Source organism: Corylus avellana, chromosome 11 (genome assembly GCF_965113065.1).
Source record: "Corylus avellana chromosome 11, dhCorAvel1.hap1.2, whole genome shotgun sequence".
Lineage (NCBI taxonomy): Eukaryota > Viridiplantae > Streptophyta > Magnoliopsida > Fagales > Betulaceae > Corylus > Corylus avellana.
The window spans coordinates 15,191,573-15,208,931 of record NC_142500.1 but is presented as its reverse complement, the minus strand read 5'-3'; the positions used below and the strand labels follow the sequence as shown (position 1 = coordinate 15,208,931).

At 36.3% G+C, this 17,359-nt stretch overlaps 3 protein-coding genes across 4 annotated transcripts; 1 reads left to right on the top strand and 2 right to left on the bottom strand.

Moving 5' to 3' along the window:
• The first annotated feature begins 835 nt into the window (after positions 1–835).
• LOC132166783 (uncharacterized) lies at positions 836–1,532 on the top strand. The gene is made up of 2 exons (XM_059577668.1): positions 836–1,188; positions 1,251–1,532. Exons 1-2 carry the CDS (start codon positions 842–844, stop codon positions 1,462–1,464), a joined length of 561 nt encoding a protein of 186 aa, XP_059433651.1. The 5' UTR covers positions 836–841; the 3' UTR covers positions 1,465–1,532.
• A 1,823-nt stretch (positions 1,533–3,355) lies between these two features.
• Positions 3,356–5,007, bottom strand: LOC132166133 (thionin-like protein). The gene is made up of 2 exons (XM_059576905.2): positions 4,927–5,007; positions 3,356–3,906 (listed from the first exon to the last, which is right to left on the bottom strand). The coding sequence occupies exon 2, from the start codon at positions 3,862–3,864 to the stop codon at positions 3,484–3,486; it is 381 nt and encodes a 126-aa protein (XP_059432888.1). The 5' UTR covers positions 3,865–3,906; positions 4,927–5,007; the 3' UTR covers positions 3,356–3,483.
• Positions 5,008–6,737: 1,730 nt separating this feature from the next.
• Positions 6,738–16,793, bottom strand: LOC132166148 (Ras-related small GTP-binding family protein). Of its 2 annotated transcripts, none has more exons than XM_059576920.2 (7): positions 16,067–16,786; positions 10,753–10,844; positions 10,517–10,658; positions 9,428–9,732; positions 7,957–8,010; positions 7,752–7,882; positions 6,738–7,284 (listed from the first exon to the last, which is right to left on the bottom strand). In XM_059576920.2, exons 1-7 carry the CDS (start codon positions 16,155–16,157, stop codon positions 7,086–7,088), a joined length of 1,014 nt encoding a protein of 337 aa, XP_059432903.1. In that variant the 5' UTR covers positions 16,158–16,786; the 3' UTR covers positions 6,738–7,085. The 2 variants fall into 2 exon arrangements, with proteins under 2 accessions (XP_059432903.1, XP_059432904.1); XM_059576921.2 differs by having other exon boundaries at positions 7,094–7,237; positions 16,067–16,793.
• Between the last annotated feature and the right edge of the window lie 566 nt (positions 16,794–17,359).

Sequence of the window (17,359 nt, the reverse complement as noted above, 5' to 3'; positions counted from 1 at the left end):
AGATGTTAAATTCACAAAATTTGAATAATTTAATTCAAGATAACGATTAATATTTTAAAGAATTTTATCTTGAGGTTATCTTAACAAGTCGAGAATTTTCATCTACAAATAAATATTTTAGGCCCGGTTAACAAATATTTTATTTTTTATTAATCCTAAGATACACTTGGGGTGACCAAAAATCACACCAACATCAAGCTAAGCTCAATAGGTCATGATAAAGCTTGAGCTTCAACCTAGGTTGATCTTGAACAATTCAATACTAGGAGAGTAACGCTAAATACTATGTCCCCATCCCACCCTCATCTCATTGGATGGCTGATGTCACAGTACTCATCAGTTTTTAAATTTATTTTACTTTATTTTTTTCAACAAAAGCTAATCCAAAGACAAATGGACGCTGTCACATCAAATCAGTGAAATGAGAATTAAACAGGAGTGTAGTATAGAGAAATGATTGGTGTCAATATTTTTCTTATCTTATATTTAAAATCAACCATTAAATTTGTAAATTTATTACACATAAGTCAATGATAAACTCCACAAATCTAATGGTTGATCTATTGAATTTACAAGAGAATATTAGAGAAATATGGACAAATTATTGACACAAATAATTTCTCGTATAGTATATAACATTACTCGTACTAGAATTTTCAATCAAGACTGAATGGCAAAAGGCTTAGAGTTATAACGCTAGTGATTCACTTGATTGGCTGTTATATACAGTTGATCAGCTCAACGGCCAAAATGAATATGGAGGTCCCCCAATATTGGATCGAACATCTCCATTAATGTCTCTCACTTTTGAACAATTCAAAGAAGAACACCTACATGAAAGATGCTAATCCCACGTTGTCATCCATGTAAATGGAACATGTTTTCAAATTGCAATTCTCCTGAATCCCTTCTTTTGATCCCCCCCTCCAAATATACTGGCATGGATAGATCTATCAGAACGATCACTACATTCTTTCTTCTGTGGTTCACCATTGTTTCTCTTCAAATTCTCCCAACAATTGGAGGAGGACAACACCATGCTGCCCAAAACCAGCAAGAGAAGCCCTCTATTGCAAAGATAGTGAAGGATACAATTTCTGTATTGGCACATTCCAATCAACAATCTTGGAACAAAATCAAAACTATTATGAAACAAATGCAGTTTCAATTTTCCCACCCAGATCTAGAGTAAGTTTATTGATTCATGTGTACCCAATTGTTTGTTTTCATCATTTGTATGTTTTGGTCAGGTTCAAGGGCAAGGATGAAGCAAATGGTGTTGATGGCAACAGCGCTGAAGGAAAGATTAGTGAAGCAGCTGAGAAGAGTTTTGAAACGAGCAAGAACATAGTTGAAGGATCTGCCAAATTGGCAGGCAAAGTGGTGGGGGAAGCAATGCACAAGATGAAAGAGGCGGTGAAGGAGAGCATGTCAGATAAAGATGAGTCTGAGGCAGAGCTTTAATCAACTTTGGTGCTTTGGTAGTGTGTGAGAGACAATTTGTTGTGTTTTAAGACAACAATGCTGCATTGTAAAATTGTATTGCATCTATTCATTTGTTTCAATGATAACTTCATCGCAAAAGAAAAAAAGAAAATGAGTAACTTCAGTCTTCGGTTTGCAGGCAGAGATAGATTTAGGGGGGGACCGGCAGTAGCCCTCGTCCCCCCAAATTACAAGACAAAAAAATTTTGAAGGCAAAAAAATAATAATAATTTAAGGTATTTTTTGCCAATTGGTCACACCCCAAAAATTTTTTGGCCCTAGATCCTCTCAAATTTAAAGCTGGTTCCGTCCCTGTTCGCAGGACCATTCAAGCGCCACCTTTAAACTATAACATTAATTTCATTCTCTAGAGAGAGAAGCTTTGAAACTTTTTTTGATTTCTCTTCCGCTTTCTTTGTGGAACAAATCTACCTCCTCAATGAGTGCATTTAAGGAGGAGGCATGGCTTCTATCCTCCTTCACTCTTCTCTTTTTTTTTTTTTTTTCCTCTTTGTTTTTCTTTTGTTTTCTCATTGTTTCTTGGTTGATCGATGGTTTTCTCTCCCATCGCCCCTCTCTATGGCTTCTCTTAACCTCCACAGGCCAGCGCGTGGCCCTCATGTGCCGGTGCTTGAGTTCTCTTTTCCAGCGCTTTTCTACTTTTACTCTCGACTCCACCGCCCTCCTCCGCCTAATGTATTTTCGCAATTATTTTTATTATTTGCTGCTTTTGAGCTCTTATGTGATTTGATCTTTTAGTGGAGGCTTTTTTAGCCAGATCTGTGTTGTTGCATCTCTCTTCTGCAGTTCTTGATTCGACTTTGACAGTACTTTTACCGCTTCAGCCTCCATTTGATGGTTGTTTCCAAGTAGGGTTTCGATAGATACGCATTAATCTAATGTCCTTCTGCTTTGGTAACCATTTGTTTGTCCTATTTCCTACGGTTTGTTTCTATTTGTATTTTCGCACCCTTGTTTCATTTTGGGTCTATTATTGAGAAGTCCACCCCTTTTTCGGCTTATGGTTATATTTCCTTAGGATCCTCCATTCTCTCTTCCTTTTGGATCAAGAATGGGAAGGATCCTCCATTGCAACCATTTCCCAAATTTCTATTATGTATGGTGTGGGGGAAATTTAATCTAATTATTATTGTAACTGCAAAATAATACCCAACAATTAAAGCAACAATTCCAAGAACTCCATGAAACCAATTGCAGAGGAGAAATGGGCCCATGTCTAATGTTCTTGTGTCGTGTGAGCACACTAGTAATGTTTTTCATACCTTTTTGTGCATGCATACTTATACCAGAACCAAATATCATGATCACCAAGCATTTTTTCAGTCGTAAATAATCTTTCTTGGATTCAATCAAACAACCAGATCGTCCTAGACAAAGAGTTAAATGCTGATGAGAAAACTTGATAAGGTAAAATGCATTGAACAGGTAGAAATCTAATTCCCCTCCAATTAACCATAGACAGTATGAAAACCAGATGTAATTCTAAAGTTTCAACGCTACGCCTAAATCCATGGAAAAGAGTAAGATTACTTCTTAACTCACTTTCTCCAAAAGAACGCAAATGCCCGTGCGTGCCGACATGCATGTGTGCGTGAGGGGGAGAGAGGCAGAGAGGCAAGTCATGCTCTGACATGTATAGGGACTTGGCAAGACACCTAAATCTGCACAAGTTCTAATCTGATACATAATGAGATGGCACCTATATATGCACATGTGCCTTCAACAAATGCTGTTCCAAACAAAATCTAGCAAGTAAATTAGCTATTCAAAGAAGCAATAATCACCGGCTTCCCCCACAAAAAAGCCATGAGGTTATTCAGCACACCATCTTAGCTCGTGGAGCTTGAAATTGATTCCAAACTAAATCACATTGAGATTTCAGAGTCAGACAAAACATTTCAGAAGGTGGGAATCAAACATCACTATGATACCACCACGGTTTATCGCTTTACCGTCTAAATGAGGAAAAACAATGCACTACGAAGAACGGGCATCAGAGAGTTTGAGACATTCACTCTGGCATCTCCTTAAGCAGACATCATTCCAGTTAGGCACTTGATGTTGGTTTACACAAACAGTGCGAGCACAGGCATCAGCACATGCATCGAGCTCAGATACACCACAGACAGTAACACAGGTATCAGGAATTGGGTCCTTTGAGAAGGCACCCACCTTTTTCAACATTCTCTTTGATGTACATACCCTTTCGCAGACAAAAATTTCATCAGAGCTCTTCTCCCTCCCTCTAGCACTCTTTAACCTCTGCTCTTCAGCTCGTTTTTTCTTCAGTCTAAAAGCTTGCCCTGCCACAATTGCTGGGATAGCAGCCCCCAATAGGGACCACCATACTTCCACCATTACTGATGCAGAGGTCAAGCTCCTCTTCTTCCTCTACTCTTTCTGCACTCATTCCACAAATGAGGTTGAAACTTACAAACTTTGATGTGCATCTAATCTTAAATTTAATTGTCAGCGCACACATTAGTACAAGAAAATTTTACCAAGAGATTTTGGTATATAATAGAATTTATGAGATACAGGTCATGGCGCCAACTCCAGTGACAGCAGCAATATTGTAAAATCAACGGACTAATACTACTCACAGTAAACGAAAAATTTCCATATAGTTGGAGAGCTCTATTAAAATTTCATAAAGAATACAAATCAGGAAAAGATATTCAAAGGACATTCAGTGCTGATGCCAATCATGGAAATGGGAGATCTTTCTAACCAATACTATTATTAAACTTTGGATTCCCATATAATATAAGATGAATATGCTATATGCCCATCATGCAAATCACATCCCGATGTATTACCACTAAATTAGTGAGCAAAAACTAAAACCAACCATGATTTACTTGACATTTCGTGGTGCACATCTAGGATTAAGAAAAGGGAAACTAAAGACGAATCCAAAGAAGTTAATCAAAAAATTCAATAAAACAATCTAAACTTCATGCAATGCCGAGCCCTTTTACTCGTTCTCCATACTGCAGACACCAATTGCTTGACCCAAATTTTCTTTTTTCCTTCTAATTTTACTTTGGGTGACACCATGTTCTTTAGCCAAGCCGAATAAATTGCTACAATTCAAACCAAACGCCAAGTAATGGAATAAGAAAACCCATTAACCCTCTGAGGGTTAAGTTAAGAGTGATGAGGTAGGAAAACCCTAGAATAACAGAAATCGCTTTGTTCACCTGGCCACCATTTTCAAATTGGGGTTTCGGATTGCTACCAAAAAAAAAAAAAAAACCCTAGAAATCAAGAGGAGCAGGTACAGATCAAATTCACAAAAAAAAACCACAGCATTTTACAAGAGCACAAGCAATAGGGTTTAATCTTTTACATAGTTCAGCAAAAAGACCCAAATTCCACATATATTGAAGAGCACAGAGAGAAAGAGAGAGGTCTGACCTGGAACAAGGAAATCGTCGAGCTTGTGAGAAGGTGAAAAGAGCGGCAAAAATAGGGTTCTAGATAAATGGCAAATATCTTTTTTTCTAATAAAGTGAAAATTTAAATAATAGAAATACAATTAAATGATACATATATAGTTCAATTACTTAAAGAGTAAGTTTAGAAAAACACTTTTATTTTAATATTATCTCACTTTATTAACGTTACAGTATTAATTAACTCTTAATTTTTGTTTAAAGAAAGGCTGATTCGTTAATCAATAACATTATCTTTTCTCAATATCATTATCAATCCCAAAATCTAATCAAATCCTATCTTATATATATATATATATATATATATAGGTAGAAAAGAGTTCTTTGTAGGTATACCCATGTGCTTTTATATTATGTCTATGTATGTTTGATTTATCTATTAAATAATGTAGTTACCTTTTTTCTTTTGCATGAATAATATGCTATTATCTTTTTTCTTTTTCTTTTTCTTTTAAATTTGATCATAAATTTGAAAAATATTTATTTGTTTTAAAAAGTATATTACATATTGAATTGTTTGTTTAATAATTTTATAAAGTTTTTTTTTTTTTTTTTTTTTTTTTTTTTTTTTTAGTATAAAAACATATTTGGGATTGCGTTGGAGACATAGAGCTTTAAAGTCGAAAAGAGCTTTTGGGCAAAAGTTATATTTTTAAGCTTTTGCGAAAAATACATTTTGACAATTTTTAGGCTTTTTGGACCCTTAAAAACGCTTTTAATTTTTTTACTAAACGAGTACTTTTTTCTTCAAACGGACTTTTTGAGTGTTAAAAGCACTTTTAAGCCTATCGAACACAATCCCAAACCGGCCGTAAATATTTTTGATTTTGAAATTAGAAAAAGTGTTTGCATTAAGCCATTGAAAACTAGTACAGCTTTTGTGTGTTCATGCAATTGTATTTCTATTTATGTGTCTCTTAATCTTTCCATCCCACTTTGCTTTTACTGCATGGTAATTACTTTTATTTACTGTTTCTCTTTTATAAAACAAAAACTAATCACGATAAAAAACGTAATCTTTTTCCAATTTCCAAACACTATAAGAACACTTGATTCCTAATGTTACAGTGAAACCCTCTCTCTCTCTCTCTCTCTCTCTCTCTCTCTCACCATTCTACTTTGCTCGTAAAAACTTTGTGTGATCACCAGGTACGTTAAACTGAAAATCTCTTTGTTTTCACAATTTATGCACACCTGTACAGAGATTACTTTTGAGAATTAACCCAGAATTTTCACAATATATTCACCCTTGTTTTGGTACGTAATTTTGCAAACGCTTACACTAAACCCTAACAAATAATATGACTAAATTTAGGGTTAATAATAACATGTTTATTTAATTCTGAATTGGACAGATTTTCAGAAATCATGGCGACAGAGCACCCAAATCCAATTAGCAAGAGCAAGACCTCCACGAAGAACAACCCGGGAAACATGCCCAAGCAAGCAACAAGAACGCAAAGCAAGCCAGAAAAGAGCAAGAATTCAGTACAGGAAGCAAGCAAGACGAAAAGCAAGGCAAATACAAGCAGCTATTCGACTTGGTTGCCGTATATGGACGGCATAGCCCCCTTACCCAAAGGAATGCGTCCGGAGCAATTAAATGATGTAATCAATTTAGCCCTTTATCCTCCAAGAAGGACTGCAAGTCGATTCCTGTTTGATAATTAATTTTGCCCTAAGAGAGCTTTTACACATTTGATTGTTTATCTTTATAGCGCGTCTCAGCTTTCTCTTAAGTTCATACATTCGATATCCATAGTAATTTTTCACTTGAGCAGTCAAAATAATGCTTTTTATACAAGTAGAATTTATGAGGAAAAGAATAACGAGAGTTTGATTACAAAGATTCAAAGAATCACCTGCAGTTTCAGGTCCAACAATCAATCATTGTACATTATAACCAATGGTATGACAAAAACCAGTTACTGTGGGAGAGCCTGTTGATATAAAAGACTCAACACAATTTTTAACAAGCATAGCAAAGAGAAGAATTAACAGCTTTATGTGATCCCCATTCGAGCAAGAAAGCAATCTTTGTAGCTCGGTAATCAGAGCCAGTGATTATCGTGTACCTTTCCCTCGGATTTTTGGCTAAGATCAAATGTGAAGCAGCGATAATCATACGTTGATATCTGAGCGCTTTGATCTGGCATTACTGCTGCTGATCTCTTGAGAGCCAGTTATGGAAAATCTTGGAAGGCTGTAACTTTCAGAAACCGAAACTGGCTGCTGGGGATAAAGTGTGGGAGGCGGAGTGAGATTGCGTTGTGCTGGAAGGGGAGGGAGCACATTATATTTGTAAGGATCGCCACTAAAACTGTGCACATAATGAATATATTGATGAGTATAGCTGCAAATAGGGTAATCCAAATAAAAGTAGAATGGGGGGATATGACAACTCATTGATGCGATTATGTCTTACACACACACAGTAACATATCAGTGGTATGGCCTGGTAAGACCTCAAATTGTGTCATCAGAACACAAGCCCTGCTGAAAAATCTTGCAAATACCATTCAAAACCACTCATAGAAAAAAAAAAATATTCAAAGCTTTTGGCCTCTCTCCCATCTTTCTGGTAATTAAACACAACCCAAAAACTACAATACAATACCGATGTTGAGCCTGAAGAATTAATTACAGCCATATTCTATCAACTGCCAAAATTAGTTTTTAAGCAAGTATATCTCACCACAAGACAATGACAACGACAATGATGATTATTGTTTAAAGAAACTTTGTTGCAAGCAAAGCAGAAATTGTGAAGTGTTCAGCTGAATGTACCTCGTATTCTTATAAGACAAATCCTCATCGCCTAAGTTTTCATCCAAACGATGTGAGGCTCTCTGAACAGGAGATACAGACCAAGGAGTTGGTGCAGGTAACTCGTCTGAAAAGTATCTTCTTCTGATTAGCTGCAACAAGGGATTGACACAAAAGTTGGATGATGCCCCATACAAAAGGGAAAGGAAAGAGGGAGAATACAGACCATTCGAAAAAATTTCATCACAGCTTCCTTGTCATATCTTGCTTCTTTAGCGGCCTGCATATGCCAAACACATACACCATGACATAAAAGTATCGCACAATGGATATTAGTTAATAACTATTTAATTTAAGAGGAAAATACATTTAGTCCCTCTAAATTACCACTCCTTAGGAAGTGAAACCATCAAACTTTAAAACCCGACAGTTGACCTCCTTCAATTACCACAACATTACAAGTTACACTCTTCGTTAGTAGCTGGCACTAAAATGGATGGAAAATGCTGCACGTGATATGCATGTGAATTTTTTAAAACTGAATTGCCCAAATTACCCTTAAAATTTATTTAAAATAATAACAGGAAGGGGTGGCCGAACCAACCCCCACACTTGACCATTTTGAGGGTGGCCGAACCACCCGCCATTGCTGTGGAATATTTTAGAAGTGGTCAAACTGCATCCATAGCCACCGCTTACCAATTTTGGGACTTCAATCTTTTTTAATTTTTTTTTTTTAATTTTAATACTTTTAGGGTAATTTGAGTAGTTCAAATAAAATAAGTCATGCGTGTAACTTGTAACTTGTAATGTTCAAATAAAATAAGTCACCACCTCAAAGACCTCATCTTCCTCAAAAGCTCTCTCCAACCAAATGGCCTCATCCTCCCCAATGGAATCAAAACTAAGGTCATCCAACCTAAGTTGCCAACTGAACCGTTCGGTAAACAAGCTATCGTATAACTGCACAATGTGTTCTCTAATCCAAGTATGATCTAAAGAAATTGTACCATTAACCAACAACTAGTCAATGGAATTATTCCTTCTATTCAAATTGACCACTCGATGAAAGAAATGTGTGCACTTGTTGCCCTCTCTTAACCATAGCACTCTTGATTTTTGCCTCCCCAACTTACCACCTCTAAAAGAGCTATCCTTTCCAAATCATTAATCATTGTAGCCTTCCTCGTTTTCTCCTCCTCAATTAAAAGTCCCTCTTCTTCCAAACCCTCAAGAACCCATAAACCATCCAAAAGAAGCTTTTACTTTCTCTCTACATTGTCAAACACCTCCTCATTCCAACTCTTAAATCAACTTTCAATGCCTTGAGTTTGAGAGCCAAAATGTAACTCAGAAAACCCTGAAAATGATAAGAAGTCCACCACTATTTTACTCTATCCACAAAACCCTCTAATTTTAACCACATGTTCTCAAAAATGAAATACCATCTAACTCCATGAAGGCCGGCTTCCACAATCGAGAAGGATAGAAAATTATCCAAGCCAATCTAGGCAGCCTCTTCTAGGTCAATTCAGGAAATTGGGTTTCTAATTTTGCAAGTGACTTCAATTTTATAAGATACAATAATTCTAGGCAAAAGAGCGAATGATTTCAAGTCCACACAAGTGAGATTTATAAAAGGTGAATATGATGAAATTCAAGGTGTCCGTACATTGATGTAATTAAAAAGTTCTTACCGCAAGAAGGCCTCCACCACCAGGAAAACTCTCAGTCAGCGGGAGTTCCTCACTGGAAGGAAGCAAACCCTGCTTCTCAACCCACTGACGAGCTGCGTCAACAAGATTGCCACTGCTTCCTCTTGTACCCTCTTTTGCAGCAATATCAGCTTTGTTACCGATAACAATAAATGGGACAGGAAGGCCAAAGGGACCTTCAGATCCTAGGGGAGCTGAAAATGCCCCATTTGCAGCAATCTCAGCTGCCCATTTCTGCAAGCTTGTTTTTGTCCTTCTCTGGGAGAGATCGTGAACAAAAATGATACCTACACTCAAATTTCAAGCCAAACTCAGAAGTAGAAATCATAGAAGCCATGTTCGCAATATGTATATTGAGGCACCATTAGTTTTAGAGGGAAATAAAATTAGTAAAACAATGTCTCATCTCTGTCGAACGATGACTGTACCACTACAATGGTAATAGCAGTGTGCTGATACTACTTAAGAGAAATGTGAGACAATGAGAATTGCATAGATGTCTCCAAAAAGCTTCCTGTAAAAAGATTTTTTTTCTCTGTCTTTGATTCACATATTTACTTTCAATGAATTCTTAGATAATTATGATCAAATAGTAAATAGACTACTTACTAAATTTACTTTTCTGTAGCATCAAACTTAACCTAAATCAGAAACTAATATATGGTTGGGAATATTATATATTTGTTTGCCCTTGATGCTAATGTGTCAGCAACTTATTGCATGGTTCCAAGTGACCCACGGTTTTCATAGTCAGAAAGTCCAATATGGGACCATTTTGGATTATCATGAAGTAGAACCCACATGGATCAGGAGATTCAACAATGTTTACTAATGCACCGAAAGCCTAGCAAGGCCTGCAAATTTCTTAACTAGAGATATATTATTGACATTAATTACATATTGGAAATTACTATTACTTGGGAGTCGTTTTTCTCTTCTTTAGATTTGACATATAAGTGCATTCTTTTGGAACCTTCTCTTCTTTTTATTTCTCAGATTTGAGTCACTTGACATACACGATTAGCTATCAGGAATAGAACATATATGGAAGGAAGGAAAGTCTGTACTCACCATTAATTTGGGAATAAAAAAGAGACCGGCATTCTTTGTAACGGTCATGTCCTGAAACATCCCAAAGTTCCACAAAGAAGTCTCTCTCAGCATCACCTTTTATACTACTTGAAGAGCTACCAGAATTTCCATAAGTGGTGTGCTGGATAAAAGAAACAGGGATTATTTGGTGCAGACTTAAACTTCAGCAGCTGCTGTGGATTTCATTGCAGAATCAAAGGAATATTAAGTCTTACCTTCACACCAACTGTACATCCAATTGTTTGAGGAGGGCGAGCGATGGAAGAACCATTGACAATCAGATGAACAAGAGAAGTTTTCCCAACACCTATCCAAGGTTTATGAATTGAAGATAAGTACCTAAAGCATAAGAGAAAATGCAAACAAGAAAAGGAAAAAGACTGTTACAGACATAATAAAGCAGCACCCACATCGTGAAAGCAGATCATGAGTATTCGTCCGTTCTTGTGTGATATGTTACCTTTAGATTGAATGTCTCATTTAGGCCCCATATAAAATTTTCTTTTAAGTAATCGAGATATCTTAAAAGTGCAAGACACCTCCATATACACAAAAAGAATACAAGAAAAAATACCTAGTCAGTTAAAGTAAGAAGAACAAGAAAATCATAATAACTAATCACTAAAAGAGAAACAAAAGCAGAGCTGTCCAAAGATATTTAGTATTGAAGAATAAAAACTTAATCTCCTCCAATGTCCTCTCACGGTCATCAAAAATTCAGTCATTCCTCTCCCCCCATAGACACCACAAAAGGCACGAAGGCACCATCTTCCATATAGCAACACTCCGAGAACTGCTGGTAGTCTATCAACAAGCATACAAGTTCACTACTCATCTAGGCATAACCCAAGACAGCCCAAATTGCCTGAAAAAAAAAAAAAAAAAAAAAATCATATGGCACAAGCAACCTCACAATGAAGAAGAAGATGATCCCCGGATTCTCCTATTTCCTTTTACACATGCAGCACCTATCAACCACAATGATGTGCCATTTCCTAAGATTGTCCATTATCCTATTTCCTTTTACACATGCAGCACCTATCAACCACAATGATGTGCCATTTCCTAAGATTGTCCATTAAAAGGATCTTTCCTAAGGCCGCCAACCAAGCAAAAAAAATTTGTCCTCAAAGGAACCTTAGTCCGCCAAACACTCTTCTGAGGAAAACGAACGCCATCATTACAACCCATGCACTATAGAAGGATATAACGCCAAACACCCTCTTTTCGAGGGGACCCACCACAACTTGTCTTCACCTTCCCGACTCTAACTAAATACAACACCCTAAAGACCGAGACAAAGACATTCACCTCCCAATCATTAGTTGCTCTAACAAAGCTCACATTCCACTAAATGGAACCACAATTACAAAAACATCCTTTGTGCAAGCAATACCACATAAATCTGGACAGGCTTTCTTAAGGGCCATATCCTCACACCACATATCATGCCAGAATCTAACCTTGGAACTATCTCTCATCTCAAACCTGGTATGGCTCGAAAACTTCCCCAAACCCTCATAATATTCTTCCATAACCCCACCTCATACGCCCCAAGAGGCTCATTAGAACACTACCCACCCCATGAACTGTCAAATTTAAAGTCCACCACCATTCTCTACCAAGCCTCTCTCTCCATGCCCATGGTGCCAAAGCCATTTTTCAAAGAGAGTTCGATTAAACATCAACAAGTTCACATTATCAACATTTCTCACATTAAGCAATTTCGACTTAGCCCAAGTTTATCATTAATTAAGCCTAAAACAACTTCAAAACATAAGAATAAGCACCGCAGATGACATAGATGATTTGGGTTAGCCCCACAGAAAATCAAAGTAGCATAAACAAACAGAAGGTGAGAGATATCAGTCCCACCAACATCCTTGTCCCCACAAAGAAGTCAGACAACAAACCCCCACTCATTGCAACAGATTTCATTATACCCAACGCCTCAATCACCATGACAAACAACAAAGGAGACATAGGGTCTTAGAGTGTGCACTTAGCATTGTGATTTCGTAGATAAAAAGTGTTATTGTAAACCAAATCACAGAAAATGACTCGTTTAGGATTGCGTTTTTAAAAAAATTACAATTTGAAAAGGCAAATTTTTTGCATTTTCAAATTGCAGGCAATTGAGTAATTTTTTGAAAACACACAATTTTAAAAGTTAAACTGTAATTTAGTCAACTACATTTTTAAAAAACACATTTTCAAATCACACAATTTAAAATTGCAATTTTTAAATCGCACATTTTGAAATCGCAAATCCAAACGGACCCTTAAGCCAGAGGACCTACCAAAAGGACCTGTGGAGTGTTGTTCATCAAAATCAAGACACGAACTGAGAAAATACAATGAGCTATCCAAGAGTAAAATTTCCCCCCAAAACTTCATCTCCTCAACATGTACAACAAAAAATCCCAATTAACATGATCATAAGCTTTTTCTAAGTCTATTTTGCATATAAGACCCGGTTCTCTAAATCATACTCTACTAGCAAGGCATTCATTGGCAATAAGAACAAGATCTAGGATTTGCTTACCTTGGATGAACAAATTTTACGACTTAGAAATAATCTTCTCTAACATAATCTTCACCACCCTCCTATTCTACATAATCAAAACACCACTTGAAGCCCCTCTAGATTCCAGCCAACACCAATCCACATGATGGCACCCTCACAAACTATGCACAACACTACGAGACATGACCTTCAGCTTAGTTTCTTGAAAACATACAATATCAACTTTCCACACTCTGACAATGTTCACCCTCAGGCATTTATCCCCCTCATTCAACCCTCTCACTTTCCAAGATAGTGATTTAGGCTTCACTAAAAACTGAGATACCCCTCTCCTATCCTTTTTTATGGCTTGCACTCTCACTTTTAGAGTCGTAATTTATGGAGCATTCCAATCTCTTGAACTCCCTAGTGCCTTATACAATATCTTAACCATATCTTCCATTATCCTCTTGGATGTCTAAAAAATATGCTATTGCATAATGATATATTTTTTTTGACAAGTAAAGTTGTATAGATAAAAAAACGTAAGGCACCCCTAAGTACATAGGAAGTATACACATGAAAACCAAATTTAGCCCACAAAAGACCCTCATAAGAGAACCCTAAAACCCAAAGAAGCCTTAAGCCTGCAAAACAAACCCCTAAAACCCCAAATAAGCCCTAAACCCACAAAACAGTCCTAAACCCGCAAAGTTGTCCTGCCTTTACCCCGACTAGAGCCACTATCTCTAGCCTCAAATGATATATTGCATAATGATATATAAATCATCTTTATAGAGAGCCTTGAAGCGGTAGACTCAAAACCTCTAAAAAGTAATAGATACTAATAAAGCATACACCTCATGCAAGGAAGGTTTGCCTATGCTTCATATGTGTGCCTCAGAAAATATATATATATATAATAACAAGTATGATAGTAAAATTCAAGACTTGAAATTCTTAGTTAATTTTTCCGATTTATTTAGAATTATGTTGCCTAATGCTTTTAACGCATTCAGAGTTTAGGGCCCTTTCAAGTTGTTCCAGTAAAAACCACCAAGATAGATCAGTTAAAATTCAAAGCCACTAGACCCTAATGTAATTATTCCTTTATATACAGCCATTATTACAATCCTAATCAGCAATGTGTTTCTTTAAGCCCCTAGTTCTGAGATTGTAGACACATTTGCATCTATAACCTGCTAATCAATTTAAGAACTATATGAAAAGGAATGAAATGGCATGATACTGGATGCAACTTTTAGACTACTATCACATGAAATTTAAGCCAAATTTGTTTCAGCAATTTTTAATCTATCATTCATATCACCCTCCATTTGTGTATACCTGTGTAGGTATATGTATGTGTGTGCACGCACGCGCGTGTGATATTGAAGTCTATGATAGCACCTTACACCTAACACACACCACATGACCAAAAATGGTCTCCTCTCGCCCTTGCAATCCTTTTACATTTGCAAGTAATAAAATTAGAAAGACATAGAAGGAGGGTAACACCCTTGCATTTAAGCAATTTGCATGGATTCTACAAGAAAGAGCACCAGAAAGTTAAACAATTCAGAATTACTGATTCACATCCATATAGAGGATGCACCACAACCATCATCGATTTACAATTTTTTTTTTTTTTTTTTTTTATAAGTAATTTCAATATCATTAATAAAGCGCAAAGGGGTGCAACCCTAATACACAAGGAGTATACAAAGATGAGCCTTTAATAGGGAGAAGAATAAAATAAGTTCATGAAATCTGCTAACGTAGGAACATCCGCTCGATGATGTGCCACCATCCACATATGCAACAAAGATTTACAATACTACCATCACCTAAACCCCTATTTAAAAAATCACATTCAAATCACAGTCAACATACTTTATGAGTACTACGTAAACCTAACACAGTTATTCAGCAAACAGCTCATAGCTGTCTAGTACAACTTAGCTCCATAAGCCAACTCGCATGTTCGGTATCTATAGACACACACACAAACATAGAGAGGGAAGATCTAGAAAAAACAAGTACCTGAAGAATTCATAAACTACATAGCTTATTACTTCTTGGAATACTAAAGTCCATGTTTTTTATGTTGATTTGAGGTAAAGGCAGGTAAGGATTAGCCTAAAGTGTGGCAACAATTACCAAGTCCATCTGACATAAGTACATTTTTCCAGTAATAAAAAAGAATCAATCTCTAAGATGAGACCATTTTAATTTTCAATTCTGTTAATTAACGTTATAATCCTACCACAGCAAGAAATCTTTCATGCCCATGCCAATGAGCTCTAGCTCAAATGGCAGCTCCTCCCATCTAGGATCAGGACAGCAGGTGTTCTATAACTTACCAATAAAACAAAAAGGAAAATCATGTCCGCAATTACCTGCCATCAAAGAAAATAATTGAAACAGAGACCACATACACTTCTAATTTACAGTACAAAAGATTAGGAAGTATTAAATCATCCGTGAAAGAAGGTCTATAAGTTGGACTTATCAAAAAAGAAGTTCTATAAGTTTCATATCTACGGCCAATTCCATGTGTCACATAAGTTCTCATATTCTTTTTTCTTTCCTTTTTTTTTTTGACATATAAGTAAGATATGTTATTGTAACTATTACGGTTCATGTTCTTGTAAATATTACGGTTCATGGAAGTAGAAGCGAGAACATAAGTTCCACCAGTCAATTCAAGTTGCACTTCTTGATCCAAAGCGCAACAATTGAAATAGCACAAATAAGCAAACTCCATACAAAAATTGACACACCGCCTCCTATTCATCCTCATAGTTTCAAGCAGAATTTAAGTCTCAGAAGCCATATTCTATATTTGGGGTTACATAAGAAAATCATTTAACATCCAATACGACAACCCAATACCACAAGCTTAAAGGCATATATAAGAGCAAACACATGTCGGAGCCAATCAAAATTAGGAAAAGGCCCATACTATTACATAACAGCAAAGAAAGAAGATAATCAATTCAGAATAAAATCTTAACACGTACCTGAGTCACCAACAACGAGCACTCGAACCTGCCCACAAGGCGGTCCACCATTTTGCTCTTTGCTCTCCCTCTCACGGTCCCTCCAAAACATGTTTTCCTCCAAACCCTTAATCCAAAATCACCTCTAAACAAAGACCCACCAATTCACTTCCTTACACATTCACCAATCTACGTCCCATGAAACAAACTCAACCTCCATGAAAAGCAACAGTTCTCAAAATGGGTACCCCAGATTTCAATCTCAAATCCATACTAGATGAAAATTTGGCTAAGATCTAAGCAGAACCAAATCATCTTCTATAAAAACCAATTAAATTGTTCACCATGCTCAACACCCCAAAAAAAACCCAGCTTCACCAACAGATCTGGCAAGAAATCTTGAAGTGAGTTTCTTTGGAAACAAGCTTAGCCTCAAAATCTCAAGTGTGTCTCTTCGAGAACAAGTTTAAGCTTCCAAAAAAAAAAAAAGAAAGAAACCGCAAAACAAGAAGCTGGTCTTGCTCCAAACTGATGGTGTAGTTCAGTATTGAATGATATCAAAAATCGAACAAGATCTGAAGGATAGGAAATTAGAAAATGGGCTTTGGTTACTAAGCGGTACGCAAAATTCTTTGGATCGGTGAACAGTAGGAGCTCCAAATCGAACGTGGGCTCCGGAGACGAACTTGAAGGGAAGTGGTATCGTTATTGGTGCGTGTCGTTCATGTGGTGGAAAGCGCGTGAACATAATAGTTCGTTCATTTTGCTTTCAGAGGTGAGGAACACGTTAGAGAGGGGAGTGAAAAATACATGCTTGTTAAATACTATTCATCTTTTTTTTTTTTTTTTTAATCACATCAATCACTTTTTTATTATTATTTAAATAAAAAAAATTATTACAAAATAATTTTTTTTTAATTTTTTTATACCAAACATTCTTACTTTTTCACTTTTTCAAAAAAATAAATTTTTACATTTTTTATTATTTTTCACATCAATCAATTTTTGCTACAGTATCAAATCATTAAAACTCCAAAACCCTTTAACAAACGGAGTCACGTATCTAAGTGTCACCGTATCAATTTTTGATCAAGCAATTTGAACTACAATTAAAACCACAATTAAAAATAAGATTAAATATATTTTAGCTCTTTAAACTAGCAATCATTTTTTAGAAAGCCTCATAAACTGACAGCTGTGACATTTAGATTTATCAAACTACCCGTTTGTTACATTTAAGCCACTCTGTTAGAGGCTACCGCTTGTTTGGATGGAAAAGTGGTTACGTGTGTGAAATATATTTTACCCGTGTCA